Here is a 17,662-nt window from a genome sequence, read left to right as displayed (position 1 = left end):
TAATATTACTATTTTTAGAATTGCGATCAACAGAACGAGCTGAACCGACATTTTACAAAGGGTTTTATTGTATTCAAAAAATGTGATATGGAGAAAATGATGCGGTGCGAGCGTGTGGGTGCGAGCGTGTGTTTTCTAGTAGGAAGTCATCAGTGTATAAGCATCTTGTATCTCGTCCTGATTGCTGCAAGATGTATTCTGATTCTTCTTTTTCTGTTTTGTGCCGTGCTCGTCATGGTTATAAGTTGCAGTTAAGTGTGTTAGAAGCTGTTTGTCAACGTATTCATAAGCCTAATCTGTGTGTCCAGAAGGACAGCATTATTCGTTTGAAATTGTACTAGTAGCAGCTTGTTCTGTCTGTTTGGCCCTGGTTGGCCATGGTGTCATATCTTGTGTCACAGTATACTAGTAGTCTTTACAAGTTCGTTAAGTGCTTTCGCAGTTTTTCCTGTTATTACCTTAGTGCTAGGATTATCATTTTCATAGGTGTTGTTTCTTCTCACTCCATTTCTCTTTATTAGTATCTGTCTGGATTGTTTTTCATTAGTACAACGTAGCTTCCTGAGGAGTGTTGTGCGAAAACTAGTTCGAAGTACGATTTTTTTGTTCATCATTTTCTCCATATAACATTTTTTCTTTCTTCCATGTTCTTCACTCTCTTCGTATCCACTCGTTTTTTGAATACAATAAAAGCCTTTGTGAAATGTCGGTTCAGCTCGTTCTGTTGATCGCAATTCTAAAACTATTGTCGCCTCGACGCTTATTTACACATTATTAGTATTATTCTTTATTCCCGTAGCTAAGCAAAAGACATTACTTCAGAAACGTCTGGAGCTAGCCAGGGTCTACACAGCTTTAATTTTGGGTTTGTTTGTTTTTTTGTGCCATCGGCATGCCTGGCGCTATCCCGTACCTGTCCCGTACCAAGGACAGTATCGGCATGCCTGGTACTATCCCGTAACTGTCCCGTACCGTACCCTCTAGGACAGCATCTAGATCTCCATGCCTGTCGCTATACCTGTAGCTGTCCCGTTCCGTACCATCAAAGACAGCTGGCCACAATTATATTCTTTTCTCGCGCCCGGTTTGAACAGCACCAGTCCGTACGCCAGATTCAAAAAGTAGTCTAACAGTTGACTTTTCATTTTCCGCACTGGGCAGTTTCCGGGTACTTTTTGAGCCGCATTCTCAATAGTGGACAATTTTGGAAAATGGTTTTGTGTCTATGGCTCGTTTGTTTTGGCATTTCGCTACCTGTGTGGTGAGCCTAAAAATTGCGCTTAGCCGTGGCAACGCAATGGTGTATTCCGTTTTTCAGCCAGAAGACTTGTTTCGCTGTGGTCCGGCATCTTCCTAGATTCTCAGCCATCGTCGAATTTGAGTATTTTCGAAACAATTTTTAGGGTGCAGGCGTGGGGCAAGGCTTTCATTCCTAGCCAATGGCACCATTTGGCATAACTCAGCCCTATGAACACGTCACCAGGCCCTCGTTAGTGTCCAGCCCAAATTTCCAAAAAAGGACTGGACTTCACACTTCAGTGTACAGAGGGTCCTATGCATTATGCACGTAATGACCGTATGCAATAACTTTCGCAGGCTACACGACAAGGACTCGCTGCAGAATAACATAATGATATTCACACCATATGCCATTGTGGTGCATCGTGATACCAATGACAGTTTATTTATCGGTGATCAATTGCCTACTGGGTCGCTCCGTTGCCGAGAACATCAACGTTGCGGACTGTGGAATGTTGTTGTTTGTTGTTGTTGTTGTTGTTTTCTTTATTTGAAGTCGCTAAAACCAAACGGACAGAACTGTCCAGTGACAAGGGGGCGAATGATGAGCGTCATAATCACTATGCACCAAAACATCTCAGGGCAAAATGAGACAGACTATATTAAAGGAGGGTTTGCACAACACTTGTACATAAAGGGGAGTAGGAGAACAGGGGGCGACAGAAGTCGAAGCAAGAAAGCAATCAACGCCAGAGATGTTTTTGTCCACCAAAAACAGAGAGAGAGGGGGGGAGAGAGAGAGGGAGAGAGAGAGAGAGATCCGAGAGAGACAGAGAGAGAGAGAGCGAGAGAGAGAGAGATCCGAGGGAGAGAGAGACAGAGAGACAAATAAATGAGGGCTCACACCGCTACAACAGGGCTTTACGTCTGAAAACAACCGCACGAATTAACAAGCAGATTGTCAGAGAAACAGGGAGGTCTCGTCATCGTCCAGTAACAATCGACATTCTTTGTTCCGTTGTGACTGTAGCTTTTGCTCGTTTTCGTTGCGTTTGCCTTCCCCTCTTTGGTCTTTCCATAACCTTGAACCTTCCAAGTTGGAAGGCTGTCGGTTAGCGCTACGGAGATGTGTTGAAGCTAGGTGTCAGGACGTCGAATGTCTCAGTACTCTTGTCAGTTTTCTGCCTTGTTATTGCACTTTCTGACTGTATATAGTATCATGTTACAGTGATGGAGAGTTACTGTTAACTCGTATCCTTATGTCCATTTCCTGTCTACATTTATTTATGACTCAACATCCGAGTTTCAAATTCTTACTTCCGTGAACTTTTAAGTCAAAAAGTCAAAAAAATCACGTGAAATTCGATGTTTTACGTGAGTTGACTGTCCCGTACGTTAGTTCATGACGTGGGCGTTTGGAAGTTTTGCTTGGTTATCCCGACCAAATTTGTGTGAGTTTCGGGAGTTTTATGGAGTTTGTTGGAAAATTTGATTTTGTGTGAACTAATCCCGAATCCTGCCAGGAAAAATGTCACGTAACGTTGTGTTCCTGATGATGGGCCTTGCCCGAAGATTTGATCTAATGTATATCAATTGCAGTGTAGCCTAGAGACCGTTAGAGAGAGTGTGTACAAGGTGTGTGTACAGGATGTATGGATTCAAGTATTGGCTACAGTGGAGTCTCCAAACCTTGAGAAAAGTTGCACCTGTTGTACAAAATTAATAGAATCGAATTTATAGTGAGTTTGTACGTTGAAACGCTTACGTGGCAAATCAGATGAGGGTATAAATATGATTGTGTTTGCTTTGAAGCGCTGTTCTTCCCGTTGCATTTGCGTAGATTGTTCTATCTTTCACTACTAAAATGGAGTCGAAATTAGCCAAGAAGGTTTGCCGCTTCTATTTGACTGGAAGCTGTCGTTTCAACAAGCGATGTAGAAACCTCCACATTGAGGGTAAGTGTTTGTGTTGAGTGGAGTATTCCTTGCCGGGGACAATTACTAACATACAAATTTTGTTCATCATCACAGAAACGGAGGGAAGCAAGGAGCTCCAAGAGATGGTGAGGAACATGCCTCAAAGCGCAAGTGCTGGGTCCGCGGCAAGACGACCAAAGATTCAACTTGGTTCTAAGAAAGGTCAGTGTTTCTTGCAGATTAGCACACTTGAATGAGCCACCAAGTGGAATGTTTTTTTCAGTGTATGATCATATCAACATTAGTAACTGGAAGCAATAATGCAATTTCATCTTTTCAAATTCTGTTCTCCCGTGCTTATTGCAGATACACGATCGCGAAGGAGTTCATCTGATACAAAGCATCGTTCCGTTGCTAGGAAAGCTACTTTTAAAAAGAGTTGTCGTCCGGGAAAAGGCACGCCATCTTCTGCCACAACAGCAACGTCAACATCTGGATCGGCTTCTATACTACAGAAAGACATTATACCGACACCGGAAGTACCTACACCGGAAGTGGCAGTCCATGTAGCACCACCAACCTGCGGGATCGAGGTAATGTGTCTTTCTTCTCATACATGTATTGGGCAAGGATTAATCGTCTCGGTCATTCAATGCTATTGCGTGACACAAGAGGACGCCGCCAATGAACTGTCCGTTCTAGACCCTTGCATTGCGTGACACAAAGGCCAGGGTGCAGTAGACATTCATTACATGAGTGATGCCAGTAATCAGTAAAAACTGTACAAGCTGTTCACGTTACATGTACATTGATATTCCAATGCACTTGAACATATCAATCTACCTGCCAATGAAAATTGAGCAATGCATACACCAAGCAAACCCAAAACAGGATATCACATCCTACTGTGCTAAAGGACACACACCGATGAATTAAGATATACATATCGTTCTGAGGCGTTTTTGGCTCCGATAGTGAAATTGACAATATCAATGTTCTTTTTATCTTCCCACAGGACCTGGTGGAGGCCATGGATATCCAAGAGGAAGAGCAGACCGAATGAGCTGACACGACAGCATGAAACGCTTTGAGAAACAAAATAATATTCTTATGAAACAAACTTGCTATTTTGTGAATTGTGCTCAGTTTACATTGACTGGACATGTTTACTAGCTCGTTAGATAGTTACTAACCCGTAGCTATGCATAATACGTTACTCCAGTAACGCCTCGCAGTAGTAAGGGTCCACACAGATTTGAGCGCTTCCTCCAGGTTCTTGTAAGACAAATTTTCTTGATTTACAGAAACGTACACAAAAAGTAGTTCTTCGAAGAAATAAAGGGGTTCGAAATAGCATGGAAAGGGTCCTGTTTCCATCAAACTTCTCAGTAGAACGTTGACAATGTTTGCAGCAAACCAGAGATGAGTCCTGCGATTATAAATAATTATCGTGAACGATGTAATTATATACTAGCGAAGGGAATAAGAGAAGAAAAATATGAGAACGAGTTATGCAGCAACTATCCACGATTGTTCCAAGATGATAAACGGTCTGAAAGTGCGATAAAAGGGTGTTAAGTAAACACAAAAGAAAACGATGTATCACTCGCACTCTTCAAGTAATACACACGCACCATTACATTCATTCACACAGTATCACATTAATCTGCCACTACCTTTCTCACATACACTCTATTCATAGTATTCACACATTGCGAAGGTGCAAACTTCGCTTTTTATACTTGCTGGCTGCTGTATTTCTACCTGATACAATATTATCTATATACGGTTAGAAGTGTTTGTTTTAGTTATTATATTTTTATGTGACGGCGTTCCACTGAGGAAAGTCACAAGAAAACGTTATGTAACTTAACTTTGTTCATTTGTACTGTTGGTATACGTGCACAATTTATCTTATTTATTGCCTTTAGAAGAATGATGTATAGAGAAGAATCAAGCAAGAATATCCTATCGTACTATCCTGCTACATTATGCAATCGGAGTACATTTTACTGCAGCTTTGGAGGGGTTGGGCATAAGATGTCAGCTCTACATGGACGACGGGTCTGGTGGGCACTCTACTGTGGAAGAGGCTAGGGAGGGTGAGCACGACGAATAAAGCGGCCTTGTAGGAGAGAGCAAGCAAGGCCATACAGGCGATGATACAGAAAAACATGTCTTGAAATTGAGACGATGTTCAATGGCGTATACATTGGTGTTTTTGTAGAGAAGGTCAGTTGGGGTCATTCTATCCAAGGACAACATTTTCATTAGCGCTAAGCGGCTGGCAGTAAGAAGTTTGTTATAAAGAGCTTGCGACAAACAGTATGCGGTGCTGCCATACTCAAGAGTAGACTGAATTATAGAGAGATAGAACAGTCGCTTCCCAAATATACTGATGTTCTGTTTTGCATGCACAAAGGCTTCTACTTTCTTGTTAGCCCTAGAACTACCAAAATTTGAACTACCATAGAATTACCGGATGCACCAAATGACTCCACCGGACTTAAACATATCTGCTTGGTATTATTTTTGGCAAAATGTGTGGAAAAGGAAGTCCTTGGGGTAAAGGGCATCTCTTAAAAAGAAGATCCAATTACAGTTGCAGTATGAAAGTGCATCTGCTTGACATGCCCATCCTGCAATCTCTGCATTTCAGTCCATTACCCTGGAAGTGGTTGCTGCTTCGCCAACTTGTTGAATTTTCTTCAGCCAGCTTAGTAATTCTTTGACTGCTATGATAGGTACATTTACGAGCGAAAGGAGAAAGTGGTGTCGCGACTCATCGCAAACAAAAATTTCCGTTCGCTGTTGTGTCTGAAGACCATCACCCCTGATCAAACCTCAAGTAGCAGAGTAGTGCCTGGAAACTATTTTTTAGAAATTTTACTCGATTATTTGGGGTCCATTCCTATATTGCCGAAGGGCCGTTGGCAGAGTATTGCGGGTGCAGGGGACACCTTTTGCAGATAAGCAATGCCATGATATTGCCGTCACTAAAAGTAGAGTCAAGAGTTAATAACCCCCAAGAGTGTGCAGCTCCTGATCAGTCTCTGTATGGAAGCCCGCTCGGCGGAATTCCTTCATTGCGTCATTTTTGGTGCAGTGCGATGAGTCACGCCGATGAATTCTTCTAAAATTTACAGTAAAACCAGGATGCTTCCCCAGTGTAAACTGCCCTTACTGTGATTCTAGCCTCAATTCTAGCCATGATATTGCCGTCACTAAAAGTAGAGTCAAGAGTTAATAACCCCCAAGAGTGTGCAGCTCCTGATCAGTCCCTGTATGGAAGCCCGCTCGGCGGAATTCCTTCATTGCGTCATTTTTGGTGCAGTGCGATGAGTCACGCCGATGAATTCTTCTAAAATTTACAGTAAAACCAGGATGCTTCCCCAGTGTAAACTGCCCTTACTGTGATTCTAGCCTCAAGAAGCAAAATGGAAGCAAAGCACACGATCCTAAAGACAAAACTATTTATTTTTTCGATGCAATGGTGACTCTTCATGGCCTTCTTCTTTCACCAGTACAGTCAGTCTCTTCAAGAACAATTTCTTCCCCAGGCCATCGGCATATTTCCGGTGCTTTCCTCGAAGATGAATTCAAATGGTGGAGGAACTAGGAGCATTTTTCGGCTGAGTTGCACAGTTCTCAGAATGATTGTCCTCGATGGCAATGCAATATTTTTAACAGCGTCCTCACTTCTTCCTATCGCAATGTCCATGGATTCTTGGAGAAAGAGTTTGTTTTTGAGAAAGGGCGACTTGTACGTCCGAAATGTCTTCAAAAAAAGCTTGGAAAAGTCAAGGCTACAGCCTTGAGCTAGGAGCGGTTCAGGGTATAGTTTCCAGAAATCGCAAAGAACCAAAATTTACCGCGGATGACAAGCTGCGCATGACGTAATGTAGGAATTTCGCCGAGCGCGGGGTCTATGCCCGTTGCATACTCTTGGTAGAGTCCTTTCCAATTTTCTGTCTTCCTTCCTGCCTTTTGCATTTGATAATGACATTGATCATATTCTGGTCAATAAACGCGAATAATGCATCTGACCCATCTTTTAAATTTTGAATATCCCGGAAACGCCTGCGAACTTTTGAAGCAACAACCGGTTGCGTGCTTTCGGGCTTGCTTGGTGCAACACATTTTCCATTGTCTACCAACTTTGCCAGAAAACACAATTTCATGAAGGAAGTCCTGCCCGAGGTTTGGCGGTTGATGCTCTGTTTTGGGAATGGCCCCCTAGCTTGATCACCACCGTTATCCGTTTGCTCCTTCGAGTCGGATCCTGTGTCAGACTCATCGAGAAGCCGGGGCAATTAGTATTCACTCATCTTATTCTGCAGAATATAACTATGTGTCTGAATTTTCGGGCACATCTATTCATTTATGTGACCGCCTTGCAGGGGGACATCCTCTGGAATAGTCTTTGTTGAGTAGATCCACCACATTCCATCGAAACGGTCAAGGACATATCTCGTCTTTTACTAGAATTGGACGATGTGGGGCTTCCTACTCTCACCATGTAAAACATATGGCTCTAGGTGGTCTACACTAGGCGGACCATTGAAAATTCTTGCCACTTCTACCTTCTATGTCTACCATCTTTGCATCCTACAATGTAATCTTGAAAAATAAAATGCAATCCGCGATTATTGGCGATGAAGTCAGAAGGTAGTTCACTTCAATTTACCAAAGTGGTTCATACTGCAACTCGTTATTCTCCAACAGTTTCTTGACCAGTAATGCACTGATGATGAAGTTATCAGTTATGATTTGGCAATCACCTTCTGCAGCATCCGGGGCCAATAAAGAGAGAGGAGGCATCCCAGCGGCTGCCTTCCCGTTTAGCCTGAAGCGGAGGAGGAAGAGGTTTGGTTCAAGAGCCTTATTAGCTTGGCAAGTAGTTAGAAAGGATTATCTACACAGCACCATCCTTGCGATAATGCGGTGTACCATCTCCAGGTTGCAGAGTTGCGATTCCTCTTCCTCAACACTATCCATTTCTGGGTCTCCGCCACTCCTGCAACTGTTTCTGACAATTCCTTGTCTGGACTATCCCGCAACCCTCGTCCGCTCTCTGGAGGCTCGTAAACCTCAACACATTCTCAATCCACAGGTGGTACTCAGGTGTTGTGACCGTACGATTCGCCTTCATATGACAGGACAGATCCATCACTGCCAATGGTCACTACACTTGACCACCCATCAAATGAAGATAAAATGGGCAATTTCGCTTTCATGGTCATCAGATTCATGCATGGTAATAGGCTACATCCGTTCCAGTATTTCCTTGGCCGTCAGACCACGATGGCTCCTCTTGGGCAATTTAAAGGAAAATGAAAGGGAATGAGCAGTATCAAAGACATTAGCTGAAGAGTGTTTGTGTAATCTGTGCACTAATGGTTACCCGCCCCAAATTCGCGATTCTCACCCGACGGTTATAATTATGGTGATCATGCACCTTTCTTTTGTCTGGTTGGCATACGAGCAACTCCATATGGCCGAAACCTTCGAAATGTGTTCATATTGTTTCCATCTAGCTGCAATAATGGCTTTTTATTGTGCAGGTGTCAAATGACACTGGTTGGCCGTTCTAGGTATACGTACTCGCCATTATGGTACCTCATCAATTACAAATCAAAGGTTTATGGCAGACGAAAGAGGAAGAAAAATTAGGAATAGTTTCAAGATTTCAGCTTATTCTGATTATCCATATTTCGGTAATTCCAAAAGTTTGACTCGCGCGGTGTCAAATGACACCATTGGCTGTTCTAGGGTTAACTTAATTAGGATGCCTATGGTAGTTCTAGGGTTAGGAGATGTACACACCACTGCTAACTGGTCTTAAAAGGATAGGGGCACAGCAACCACTATTCCTAAATAGCAGACAGAAGCAGAGAGGGCAATGGGGGTGTCACGATAGAGAACTGCTGTACCAGGTTGCAGCTCTTTACAACGATAGCGAAGTATTAAAACCTGGGTCTTAGCAGTGCCATTCATGACATATTATGGTAATCTCTGCCCTAGAATAATGCATATTTTCAAAGAGTTACTCAGAAACTCTTCTACCGATACAGCCATATCTAGTATATTCTCTATGATACGAAAAAGTCAAAGCAATTGGTATATAAGCCAGTTGGATACGATTGTACAAATAGAATTGAGTTTATAGTGAGTTTGTACGTTGAAACGCTTACGTTGCAAATCGGATGAGGGTATAAATATGAGTGTGTTTGCTTTGAAGCGCTGTTCTTCCGGTTGCATTTGCGTAGATTATTCAAATTTTCACTACAAAAATGGAGTCGGAATTATCCAAGAAGGTTTGCCGCTTCTATTTGACTGGAAGCTGTCGTTTCAACAAGCGATGTAGAAACCTCCACATTGATGGTAAGTGTTTGTGTTGAGTGTACTATTCCTTGCCGGGGACGATATCTAACCTCCATATTTTGTTCATCATCACAGAGACGGAGGGAACCAAGGAGCTTCTAGAGATGGTGAGGAACATGCCTCAAAGCGCAAGTGCTGGGTCCGCGGCAAGACGACCAAAGATTCACCTTGGTTCCAAGAAAGGTCAGTATTCCTTGCGGATTAGCACACTTGCATGAGGCACCAAGTGGAATGTTTTTTAGTGTAATATTATTTGAGCATAAAGTAACCGAAATCAATAGGACAAGCTGAATTGACATGTGTGTGTGTGCACTTTATTCATGCAATGTGAAACGGTTGAGAAGATTTGCTATAAAACGAAACTTGTTTGAATCCTTATCCTTCTTTACACTCTTCCGTCATGTTTTCTTCGTTTTATTCCGCATTGTCTCCACCGTTTTACATTGCATGAATAAAGTGTCCTCAAATTTAATGTCTATTCAGCTTCTCCTATTGATTGCGGTTATCAACTTATTGTCACCTCGCCGTTTGTTTTTTATATTTAGTGTTAGTTGAAAATTCTTATACGGAGAAGCCACTCGTTAAACTTGAAAAAATGAAAACAAATAATTATCATTACACGAGGTTCTTGCTCAGAGGAATACAACAATGCAATTTCATCTTGTCAAATTCTGTTCTCCCGTGCTTATTGCAGATACACGATCGCGAAGGAGTTCATCTGATACAAAGCATCGTTCCGTTGCTAGGAAAGCTACTTTTAAAAAGAGTTGTCGTCCGGGAAAAGGCACGCCATCTTCTGCCACAACAGCAACGTCAACATCGGCTTCCACACAGAAGGAAATTTTACCGACACCGGAAGTAACGAAACCGGAAGTACCGACACCGCCAGTGGCAGTGTATGTAGCACCACCAACCTGCGGGATCGAGGTAAGGTGTCTTTCTTCTCATACATGTATTGGGCATTGATGGATCGTCTCGATCATTCAATGCTATTGCTAATACAAAAGGACGCCCCAATGCACTGTCAGTTCAAAACCCTTCCATTGCGTGACACCAAGGCCAGCGTGTGATGCCAGTAATCAGTAAAAACTGTACAAACTGTTCACATTACATATACATTGATAGTCCAATGCATTTGAACATATACACTTCAATGATATTTAAGGAATGCATACACCAAACAAATCCAAAACGGGATACCACATCCTACTTTGCTGAAGGAAACACACCGACGAATTAAGAATGATATACATATTATCGTTCTGTGGCGTTTTTCGCGTTGATAGCGAAATTGACCATATCAATGTTATTTTATATTGTCCCACAGGACCTGGTGGAGGCCATGGATATCCAAGAGGAAGAGCAGACGGAATGAGCTGAAACGACAGCATTCAACGCTTCCAGAAACAAATAATATTCTTATGAAACAAACCTGCTATTTTGTGAATTTTGCTAAATCACGGACATTTTACATTGCCTGGACCTGTTTATTAGTTCGTTAGATAGTTTAAATCCCATAGTTATTCATAATACGTTACTCCAGTTACGCCTGGTGTACACAGATTTGACCGCTTCCTCCAGGTTTTTGTAAGACATATTTTCTGAACTGACAGACACGTACACAAAAAGGAGTTGCTCGAAGAAAATTTGGGGTTCGAAATGGCATGGCAAGGGTCCTGTTGCCATCTTATTTCTCAGTAGAACGTTGAAAATGTTTGCAGCAACCCAGAGATGAGGCCTAGGATTATATCGTGAACGATATAATTTTATAATAGCGAAGGGAATATATGTCAAAAAGAGAAGAATCACAAGAAAACGAGTTATGCAGCCACTATCCACGACTGAAATAAGATGATTAACGGTCTGAAAGTGCGATAATAGGGTGCTATGTAACCAGAAAGAAAACGATGTATCACTCACACTCTTCAAGTAATACACACGCACCATTTCATTCATTCACACAGTATCACATTCATCTGCCACAATCTGTCTCACTTACACTCTATTCACACATTGCCAAGGTGCAAACTTCGCTTTTTGTACTTGCTGCCTGTTGTATTTCCAAAATTTCAACAACCGTAGAATTACCGGATGCACCATATGACTCCAACGGACCTTATCTACTTGGTATTATTTCTTGGCACAATTTGTGGAAACGGAAGTTCTTGGGGTAAAGAGTTACTCTTAAAAGGAAGAACCAATTATAGTTGCACTACCTTGGAGACAGGCAGCTGGGTTTGCGGGCAGCGAAAGGGCGACCTCTCGTCAATTTCCGTAAAATCAAAAATGCATCTGCCTGACATGAGCATCCTGCAATCTCTACATTTCAGTCCATTACCTTGGAAGTGGCTGCTACTTCGCCAACTTGCTGAATTACCCCCAGCAAGGTTCGTTATTCCTTGACTGCTGTGATAAGTACATTTACGAGCGAAAGGAGAAAGTGGTGTCTTTTCCTTTGCGGTCCATTACTATCAAGCCGAAGGGCTGTTGTCAGATTATTGCGGGTATAGAGGACGCCTATTGAAAATTTGCGAAAGCAATGCCATGATATTGCCGTCACTCAAAGTAGAGTCCTCTCCAATTTTCTGTTTTCCTTCCTGCCTTGTGCATTTGATAATGACATGGATCATATTCTGGTCAATAAACGCGAGTAATGCATCTGACCCCTCTTTAAAATTTAGAACATCCCGGAAAAGCCCGCCAACTTCCGCAGCCACAACTGGTTGCGTGCTTTCGGGCTTGCTTGGTGCAACACATTTTCCACTGTCTACCAACTTTGCAAGGAAGCACAATTTCGTGAAGGAAGTCCTGCCCAAGGTTTGGAGGTTGATGTTCTGTTTTAGGAATGGCACCCTAGCTTGATAACCACCGTTATCCGCTTGCTTCTTCGAGTCGGATTCTCTGTCAGACTCATCGAGAAGCCGGAGCAATTATTATTCACTCATCTTATTATGGAGCATATAACTATGTGTCTCTACGTTCGGTCACTTTTAATTCTTCGCCCACTGTGATCCAATCCCTCTCTCCGCAATCATCCCCAAACTCCTGCCCCGAATTTCTGTAAAATCAAATGAAATGCTTTCGGCAGCGACACTACGCCTGCCGAACATGGCTTCCGCCAGACCGAGCAAAACTCAAAGGAAGTTCCAAGCACATTATACCTGCACTGGCACTTCATATCTTTCAATGCTGCAGATAATATAGTGGATCACTTTCCACCACTTTGGGGGAACAAATTTCTCTGTTTCAACAGGATTCAGGACTACGATATTGACCATAGCTACACGTGATATATGCATATTAACATGTCCATATGTACAAATTACCATTTCCATGGTCCCTAATTTACTTGCTCCTCCACGAATTCCTCTTTATGATATTCGCGTGTGTTTCTCAGCCGAATTGGCCATCTTATTGATTACTGTAGTTTGTGGAGTCATATGATGCCGCACGGTAATTCTAGGTGGTATCTTAGGCTACAGTACTCAAATTTTCTAACCGCCCATATCACATGAATCACATTTTGTAATTCTCAAATGCATCATATGATGCCTCTGGTAGTTCTAGGGTTAAGAGATGTACACACCGCTGCTACCATGTCTTAAAAGGATAGATGCTCGTCAACTTATATTCCTAAATAGCTGACGGAAACGGAGAGGGCAATGGGGGGGGGGGGGGTCGCGATAGAGAACTGATGTACCATGTGCCAGCTCTTTACAAGGGCGGCGAAGCGTTAAAACCTGGGTTTTAGCAGTCCCATTCATTTCATGTTGTAGTAATCTCTGGCCTAGAATAATCCATATTTTCAAAGAGTTCCTCAGACACTCCTCTAGTACTAAAGCGATATCTTGTATATTCTCGATGATACGAAAAAGTCAAAATAACTGGAACATAAGCAAGTTGGATACGATTGTACAAATAGAGTCGAGTTTATAGTAAATGTGTACGTTGAAACCCGTACGTTGCAAGTCAGATGAGGGTATAAATATGAGTGTATTTGCTTTGAAGCGCTGTTCTTCCGGTTGCATTTGCGTAGATTGTTCTATCTTTCACTACAAAAATGGAGTCGGAATTAGCCAAGAAAGTTTGCCACTTCTATGTGACTGGAAACTGTCGTTTCAGCAAGCGATGTAGAAACCTCCACATTGATGGTGAGTGTTTGTGTTGAGTGGAGTATTTCTTGCCGGGGACAATGACTAACATCCAAATTTTGTTCATCATCACAGAGACGGAGGGAACCAAGGAGCTTTTAGAGATGGTCAGGAAGATGCCTCAAAGATCTGGGTCCGCGGCAAAACGACCAAAGATTCAAATTGGTTCCAAGAAAGGTCAGTGTTGATTGCAGATTAGCACACTTGCATGAGCTAGGTGCGCCATCAAGTGGAATGTTTTTCAGTGTATGATTATAATAATGGACATTAAGTAACCGCAATCAATAGGAAAAGCTGAATCGACATGTGTGTGTGCACTGTATTCATGCAATGTAAAACGAAACTTGCTTAAATCCTTATCTCTTTTTACACTCTTTCGTCATATTTTCATCGCTTTATTGCACATTATTCCCACGGTTTTACATTGCATGAATAAAGTGTACTCAAATGTAATGTCTATTCAGCGTGTCCTATCGATTGTGGTTATCAAATTATTGTCACCTCGCGGTTTGTTTGAAGATTTAGTATAAGTAGAAAATTATTGTACTGAGAAGCCACTTGTTAAACTTTAAAGATTGAATAATAATAATTCTCATTGAACGAGTTTCTTTCTTAGAGCAATACATCAATGGAATTTCATCTTTTCAAATTCTGTTCTCCCGTGCTTATTGCAGATACACGACCGCGAAGGAGTTCATCTGCTACCAAGCAGCGTTCCGTTGCACGGAAATCTACTTTTAAAAAGAGTTGTCGTCCGGGCAAAGGCACGGCACCTTCTACAACAGCAACGTCAACATCTGGTTCGGCTTCTATACTACAGAAAGACATTATACCGACACCGGAAGTACCTACACCGCCAGTGGCAGTCCATGTAGCACCACCAACCTGCGGGATCGAGGTAAGGTGTCTTTCTACTCATGCATGTATTGGGCAAGGATGGATCGTCTCGATCATTCAATGCTATTCAATGCACTGTCAGTTCATAACCCTCGCATTGCGTGACACAAAGGCCAGGGTGCAGAAGACATTCATTACATGAGTGATGCCAGTAATCAGTACAAACTGTACAAGCTGTTCACGTTACATGTACATTGATAGTCCAATGCACATGAACATATCAACCTACAATGAAATTTGAGCAATGCATAAGCCAAACCAACCCAAAGCGGGAAACCACATCCTTCTGTGCTAAAGGAAACACACCGATGAATTTTAAAGAATGATATACATATCGTTCTGTGGCGTTTTTGGCCCTCATAACGAATTTGACCATATCAATGTTGTTTTTATTGTCCCACAGGACCTGGTGGAGGCCATGGATATCCAAGAGGAAGAGCAGACCGAATGAGCTGACACGACAGCATTCAACGCTTCGAGAAACAAATAATATTCTTATCAAAGAAAACTTGATAGTTTGTGAATTGTGCTAAATCACGGACATTTTACACTGCCCGGACCTTATAGTTTAAATCTCGTAGTTATTGTTGTTAGTTCCACACAGATTTTACCGCTTCGTCAAGGTTTTTGTAAGCCATATTTTCTGAACTGACAGACACGTACACAAAAAGGAGTTGCTCGAAGAAAATTTGGTGTTCGAAATGGCATGGCAAGGGTCCTGTTGCCAACTTATTTCTCAGTAGAACGTTGAAAATGTTTGCAGCAACCCAGAACTGAGGCCTGGGATTATATCGTGAACGATATAATTTTATAATAGCGAAGGGAATATAATGTCAAAAAGAGAAGAATCACAAGAGAACGAGTTATGCAGCCACTATCCACGACTGAAATAAGATGATAAACGGTCTGAAAGTGCGATATTAGAGTGCTATGTAACCAGAAAGAAAACGTTGTGTCACTCACACTCTTCAAGTAAAACACACGCACCATTACATTTATTCATACAGTATCACATTCATCTGCCACAATCTGTCTCACATACACTCTATTCACACATTGCCAAGTTGCAAACTTAGCTTTTTGTACTTGCTGCTGTTGTATTTCCAAAATTTCAACAACCGTAGAATTACCGGATGCACCATATGACTCCAACGGACCATCTACTTGGTATTATTTTTTGGCAAAATGTTTGGAAACGGACGTTCTTGTGGTAAAGAGTTACTCATAAAAGGAAGAACCAATTATAGTTGCACTACCTTGGAGACAGGCAGCTGGGTTTGTGGGCAGCGAAAGGGCGACCTCTCTTCAATTTCCGGAAAATCAAAAATGCATCTGCCTGACATTAGTATCCTGAAATCTCTACATTTCTGTCCATTACCTTGGAAGTGGCTGCTACTTCGCCAACTTGCTGAATTACGCCCAGCAAGGTTCGTTATTCTTTGACTGCTATGATAAGTACATTTACGAGCGAAAGGAGAAAGTGGTGTCGCGACTCATCGCAAAGAAATAGCTCCGTTCGCCGTTTTATCCGAAGACCATCTTCCTGATCAAACCTCAGGTAGCTGAGTAGTTCCTGGAAACTATTTTTAGGAATTTTCCTTGGCGGTCCATTACTATCAAGCCGAAGCGCTGTTGTCAGATTATTGCGGGTACAGAGGACGCCTATTGAAAATTTGCGAAAGCAATGCCATGTTATTGCCGTCACTAAAAGTAGAGTCCTCTCCAATTTTCTGTTTTCCTTCCTGCCTTGTGCATTTGATAATGAAATGGATCATATTCTGGTCAATAAACGCGAATAATGCATCTGACCCCTCTTTAAAATTTTGAATATCCCGGAAAAGCCCGCCAACTTCCGCAGCCACAACTTGTTGCGTGCTTTCGGGCTTGCTTGGTGCAACACATTTTCCACAGTCTACCAACTTTGCAAGGAAGTACAATTTCATGAAGGAAGTCCTGCCCAAGGTTTGGAGGTTGATGTTCTGTTTTGGGAATGGCCCCCTAGCTTGATAACCACCGTTATCCGCTTGCTCCTTCGAATCGGATCCTGTGTCAGACTCATCGAGAAGCCGGAGCAATTAGTATTCACTCATCTTATTATGGAGCATATAACTATGTGTCTCTACGTTCGGTCACTTTTAATTCTTCGCCCACTATGATCCAATCCCTCTCTCCGCAATCATCCCCAAACTCCTGCCCCGAATTTCTGTAAAATCAAATGAAATGCTTTCGGCAGCGACACTTAGCCTGCCGAACATGGCTTCCGCCAGACCGAGCAAAACCCAAAGGAAGTTACAAGCACATTATTCCTGCACTGGCACTTCATATCTTTCAATGCTGCAGATGATATAGTGGATCACTTTCCACCACTTTGGGGGAACAAATTTCTCTGTTTTGACAGGATTCAGGACTACGATATTGACCATAGCTACACGTGATAATTTGTACATATGGAAAAAGAGTTGTCGTCCGGGCAAAGGCACGCCATCTTCTACAACAGCAACGTCAACATCTGGATCGGCTTCTATACTACAGAAAGACATTATACCGACACCGGAAGTACCTACACCGCCAGTGGCAGTCCATGCAGCACCACCAACCTGCGGGATCGAGGTAAGGTGTCTTTCTTCTCATACATGTATTGGGCAAGGATGTATCGTCTTGATCATTCAATGCTATTGCTAACACAAGAGGACGCCCCCAATGCACTGTCAGTTCAGAACCCTTGCATTGCGTGACACAAAGGCCAGGGTGCAGTAGACATTCATTACATGAGTGATGCCAGTAATCAGTACAAACTGTACAAGCTGTTCACGTTACATGTACATTGATAGTCCAATGAACATGAACATATCAACCTAAAATGAAAATTGAGCAATGCATAAGCCAAACCAACCCTAAGCGGGAAACCACATCCTACTGTGCTAAAGGAAACACACCGATGAATTAAAAATGATATACATAATATCGTTCTGTGGCGTTTTTGGCCCTGATAACGAATTTGACCATATCAATGTTGTTTTTATTGTCCCACAGGACCTGGTGGAGGCCATGGATATCCAAGAGGAAGAGCAGACC

General features: G+C 42.4%; 3 protein-coding genes across 3 annotated transcripts; all 3 read left to right on the top strand.

Annotated features, from left to right (window-relative positions):
• The first annotated feature begins 3,073 nt into the window (after positions 1-3,073).
• Positions 3,074-4,260, top strand: LOC135818978 (uncharacterized). Its single transcript, XM_065332141.1, has 4 exons — positions 3,074-3,194; positions 3,270-3,377; positions 3,522-3,748; positions 4,171-4,260. The coding sequence occupies exons 1-4, from the start codon at positions 3,104-3,106 to the stop codon at positions 4,216-4,218; spliced, it is 474 nt and encodes a 157-aa protein (XP_065188213.1). The 5' UTR covers positions 3,074-3,103; the 3' UTR covers positions 4,219-4,260.
• A 5,155-nt stretch (positions 4,261-9,415) lies between these two features.
• Positions 9,416-10,975, top strand: LOC135818977 (uncharacterized). The gene is made up of 4 exons (XM_065332140.1): positions 9,416-9,539; positions 9,615-9,722; positions 10,234-10,466; positions 10,867-10,975. The coding sequence occupies exons 1-4, from the start codon at positions 9,449-9,451 to the stop codon at positions 10,912-10,914; spliced, it is 480 nt and encodes a 159-aa protein (XP_065188212.1). The 5' UTR covers positions 9,416-9,448; the 3' UTR covers positions 10,915-10,975.
• A 2,506-nt stretch (positions 10,976-13,481) lies between these two features.
• Positions 13,482-15,084, top strand: LOC135818979 (uncharacterized). The gene is made up of 4 exons (XM_065332142.1): positions 13,482-13,690; positions 13,766-13,867; positions 14,365-14,588; positions 14,991-15,084. Exons 1-4 carry the CDS (start codon positions 13,600-13,602, stop codon positions 15,036-15,038), a joined length of 465 nt encoding a protein of 154 aa, XP_065188214.1. The 5' UTR covers positions 13,482-13,599; the 3' UTR covers positions 15,039-15,084.
• The last annotated feature ends 2,578 nt before the right edge of the window (positions 15,085-17,662 follow it).

This window comes from Sycon ciliatum, chromosome 6, assembly GCF_964019385.1.
Source record: "Sycon ciliatum chromosome 6, ocSycCili1.1, whole genome shotgun sequence".
NCBI lineage: Eukaryota > Metazoa > Porifera > Calcarea > Leucosolenida > Sycettidae > Sycon > Sycon ciliatum.
The sequence above is the reverse complement of the archived record's forward strand: the minus strand, read 5'-3'. Positions and strand labels throughout refer to the sequence as shown.

What these genes read in the sequence shown, in the direction of transcription:
- LOC135818978 (XM_065332141.1), top strand. Translation starts at nt 3,104, where the DNA reads ATGGAGTCGAAATTAGCCAAGAAGGTTTGCCGCTTCTATTTGACTGGA. An exon ending in TCAACTTGGTTCTAAGAAAG is followed by an intron (nt 3,378 to 3,521) that starts GTCAGTGTTTCT and finishes TGCTTATTGCAG; the next exon opens with ATACACGATCGCGAAGGAGT. An exon ending in CACCAACCTGCGGGATCGAG is followed by an intron (nt 3,749 to 4,170) that starts GTAATGTGTCTT and finishes ATCTTCCCACAG; the next exon opens with GACCTGGTGGAGGCCATGGA.
- LOC135818977 (XM_065332140.1), top strand. Translation starts at nt 9,449, where the DNA reads ATGGAGTCGGAATTATCCAAGAAGGTTTGCCGCTTCTATTTGACTGGA. An exon ending in TAGAAACCTCCACATTGATG is followed by an intron (nt 9,540 to 9,614) that starts GTAAGTGTTTGT and finishes TCATCATCACAG; the next exon opens with AGACGGAGGGAACCAAGGAG. An exon ending in CACCAACCTGCGGGATCGAG is followed by an intron (nt 10,467 to 10,866) that starts GTAAGGTGTCTT and finishes ATTGTCCCACAG; the next exon opens with GACCTGGTGGAGGCCATGGA.
- LOC135818979 (XM_065332142.1), top strand. Translation starts at nt 13,600, where the DNA reads ATGGAGTCGGAATTAGCCAAGAAAGTTTGCCACTTCTATGTGACTGGA. An exon ending in TAGAAACCTCCACATTGATG is followed by an intron (nt 13,691 to 13,765) that starts GTGAGTGTTTGT and finishes TCATCATCACAG; the next exon opens with AGACGGAGGGAACCAAGGAG. An exon ending in TCAAATTGGTTCCAAGAAAG is followed by an intron (nt 13,868 to 14,364) that starts GTCAGTGTTGAT and finishes TGCTTATTGCAG; the next exon opens with ATACACGACCGCGAAGGAGT.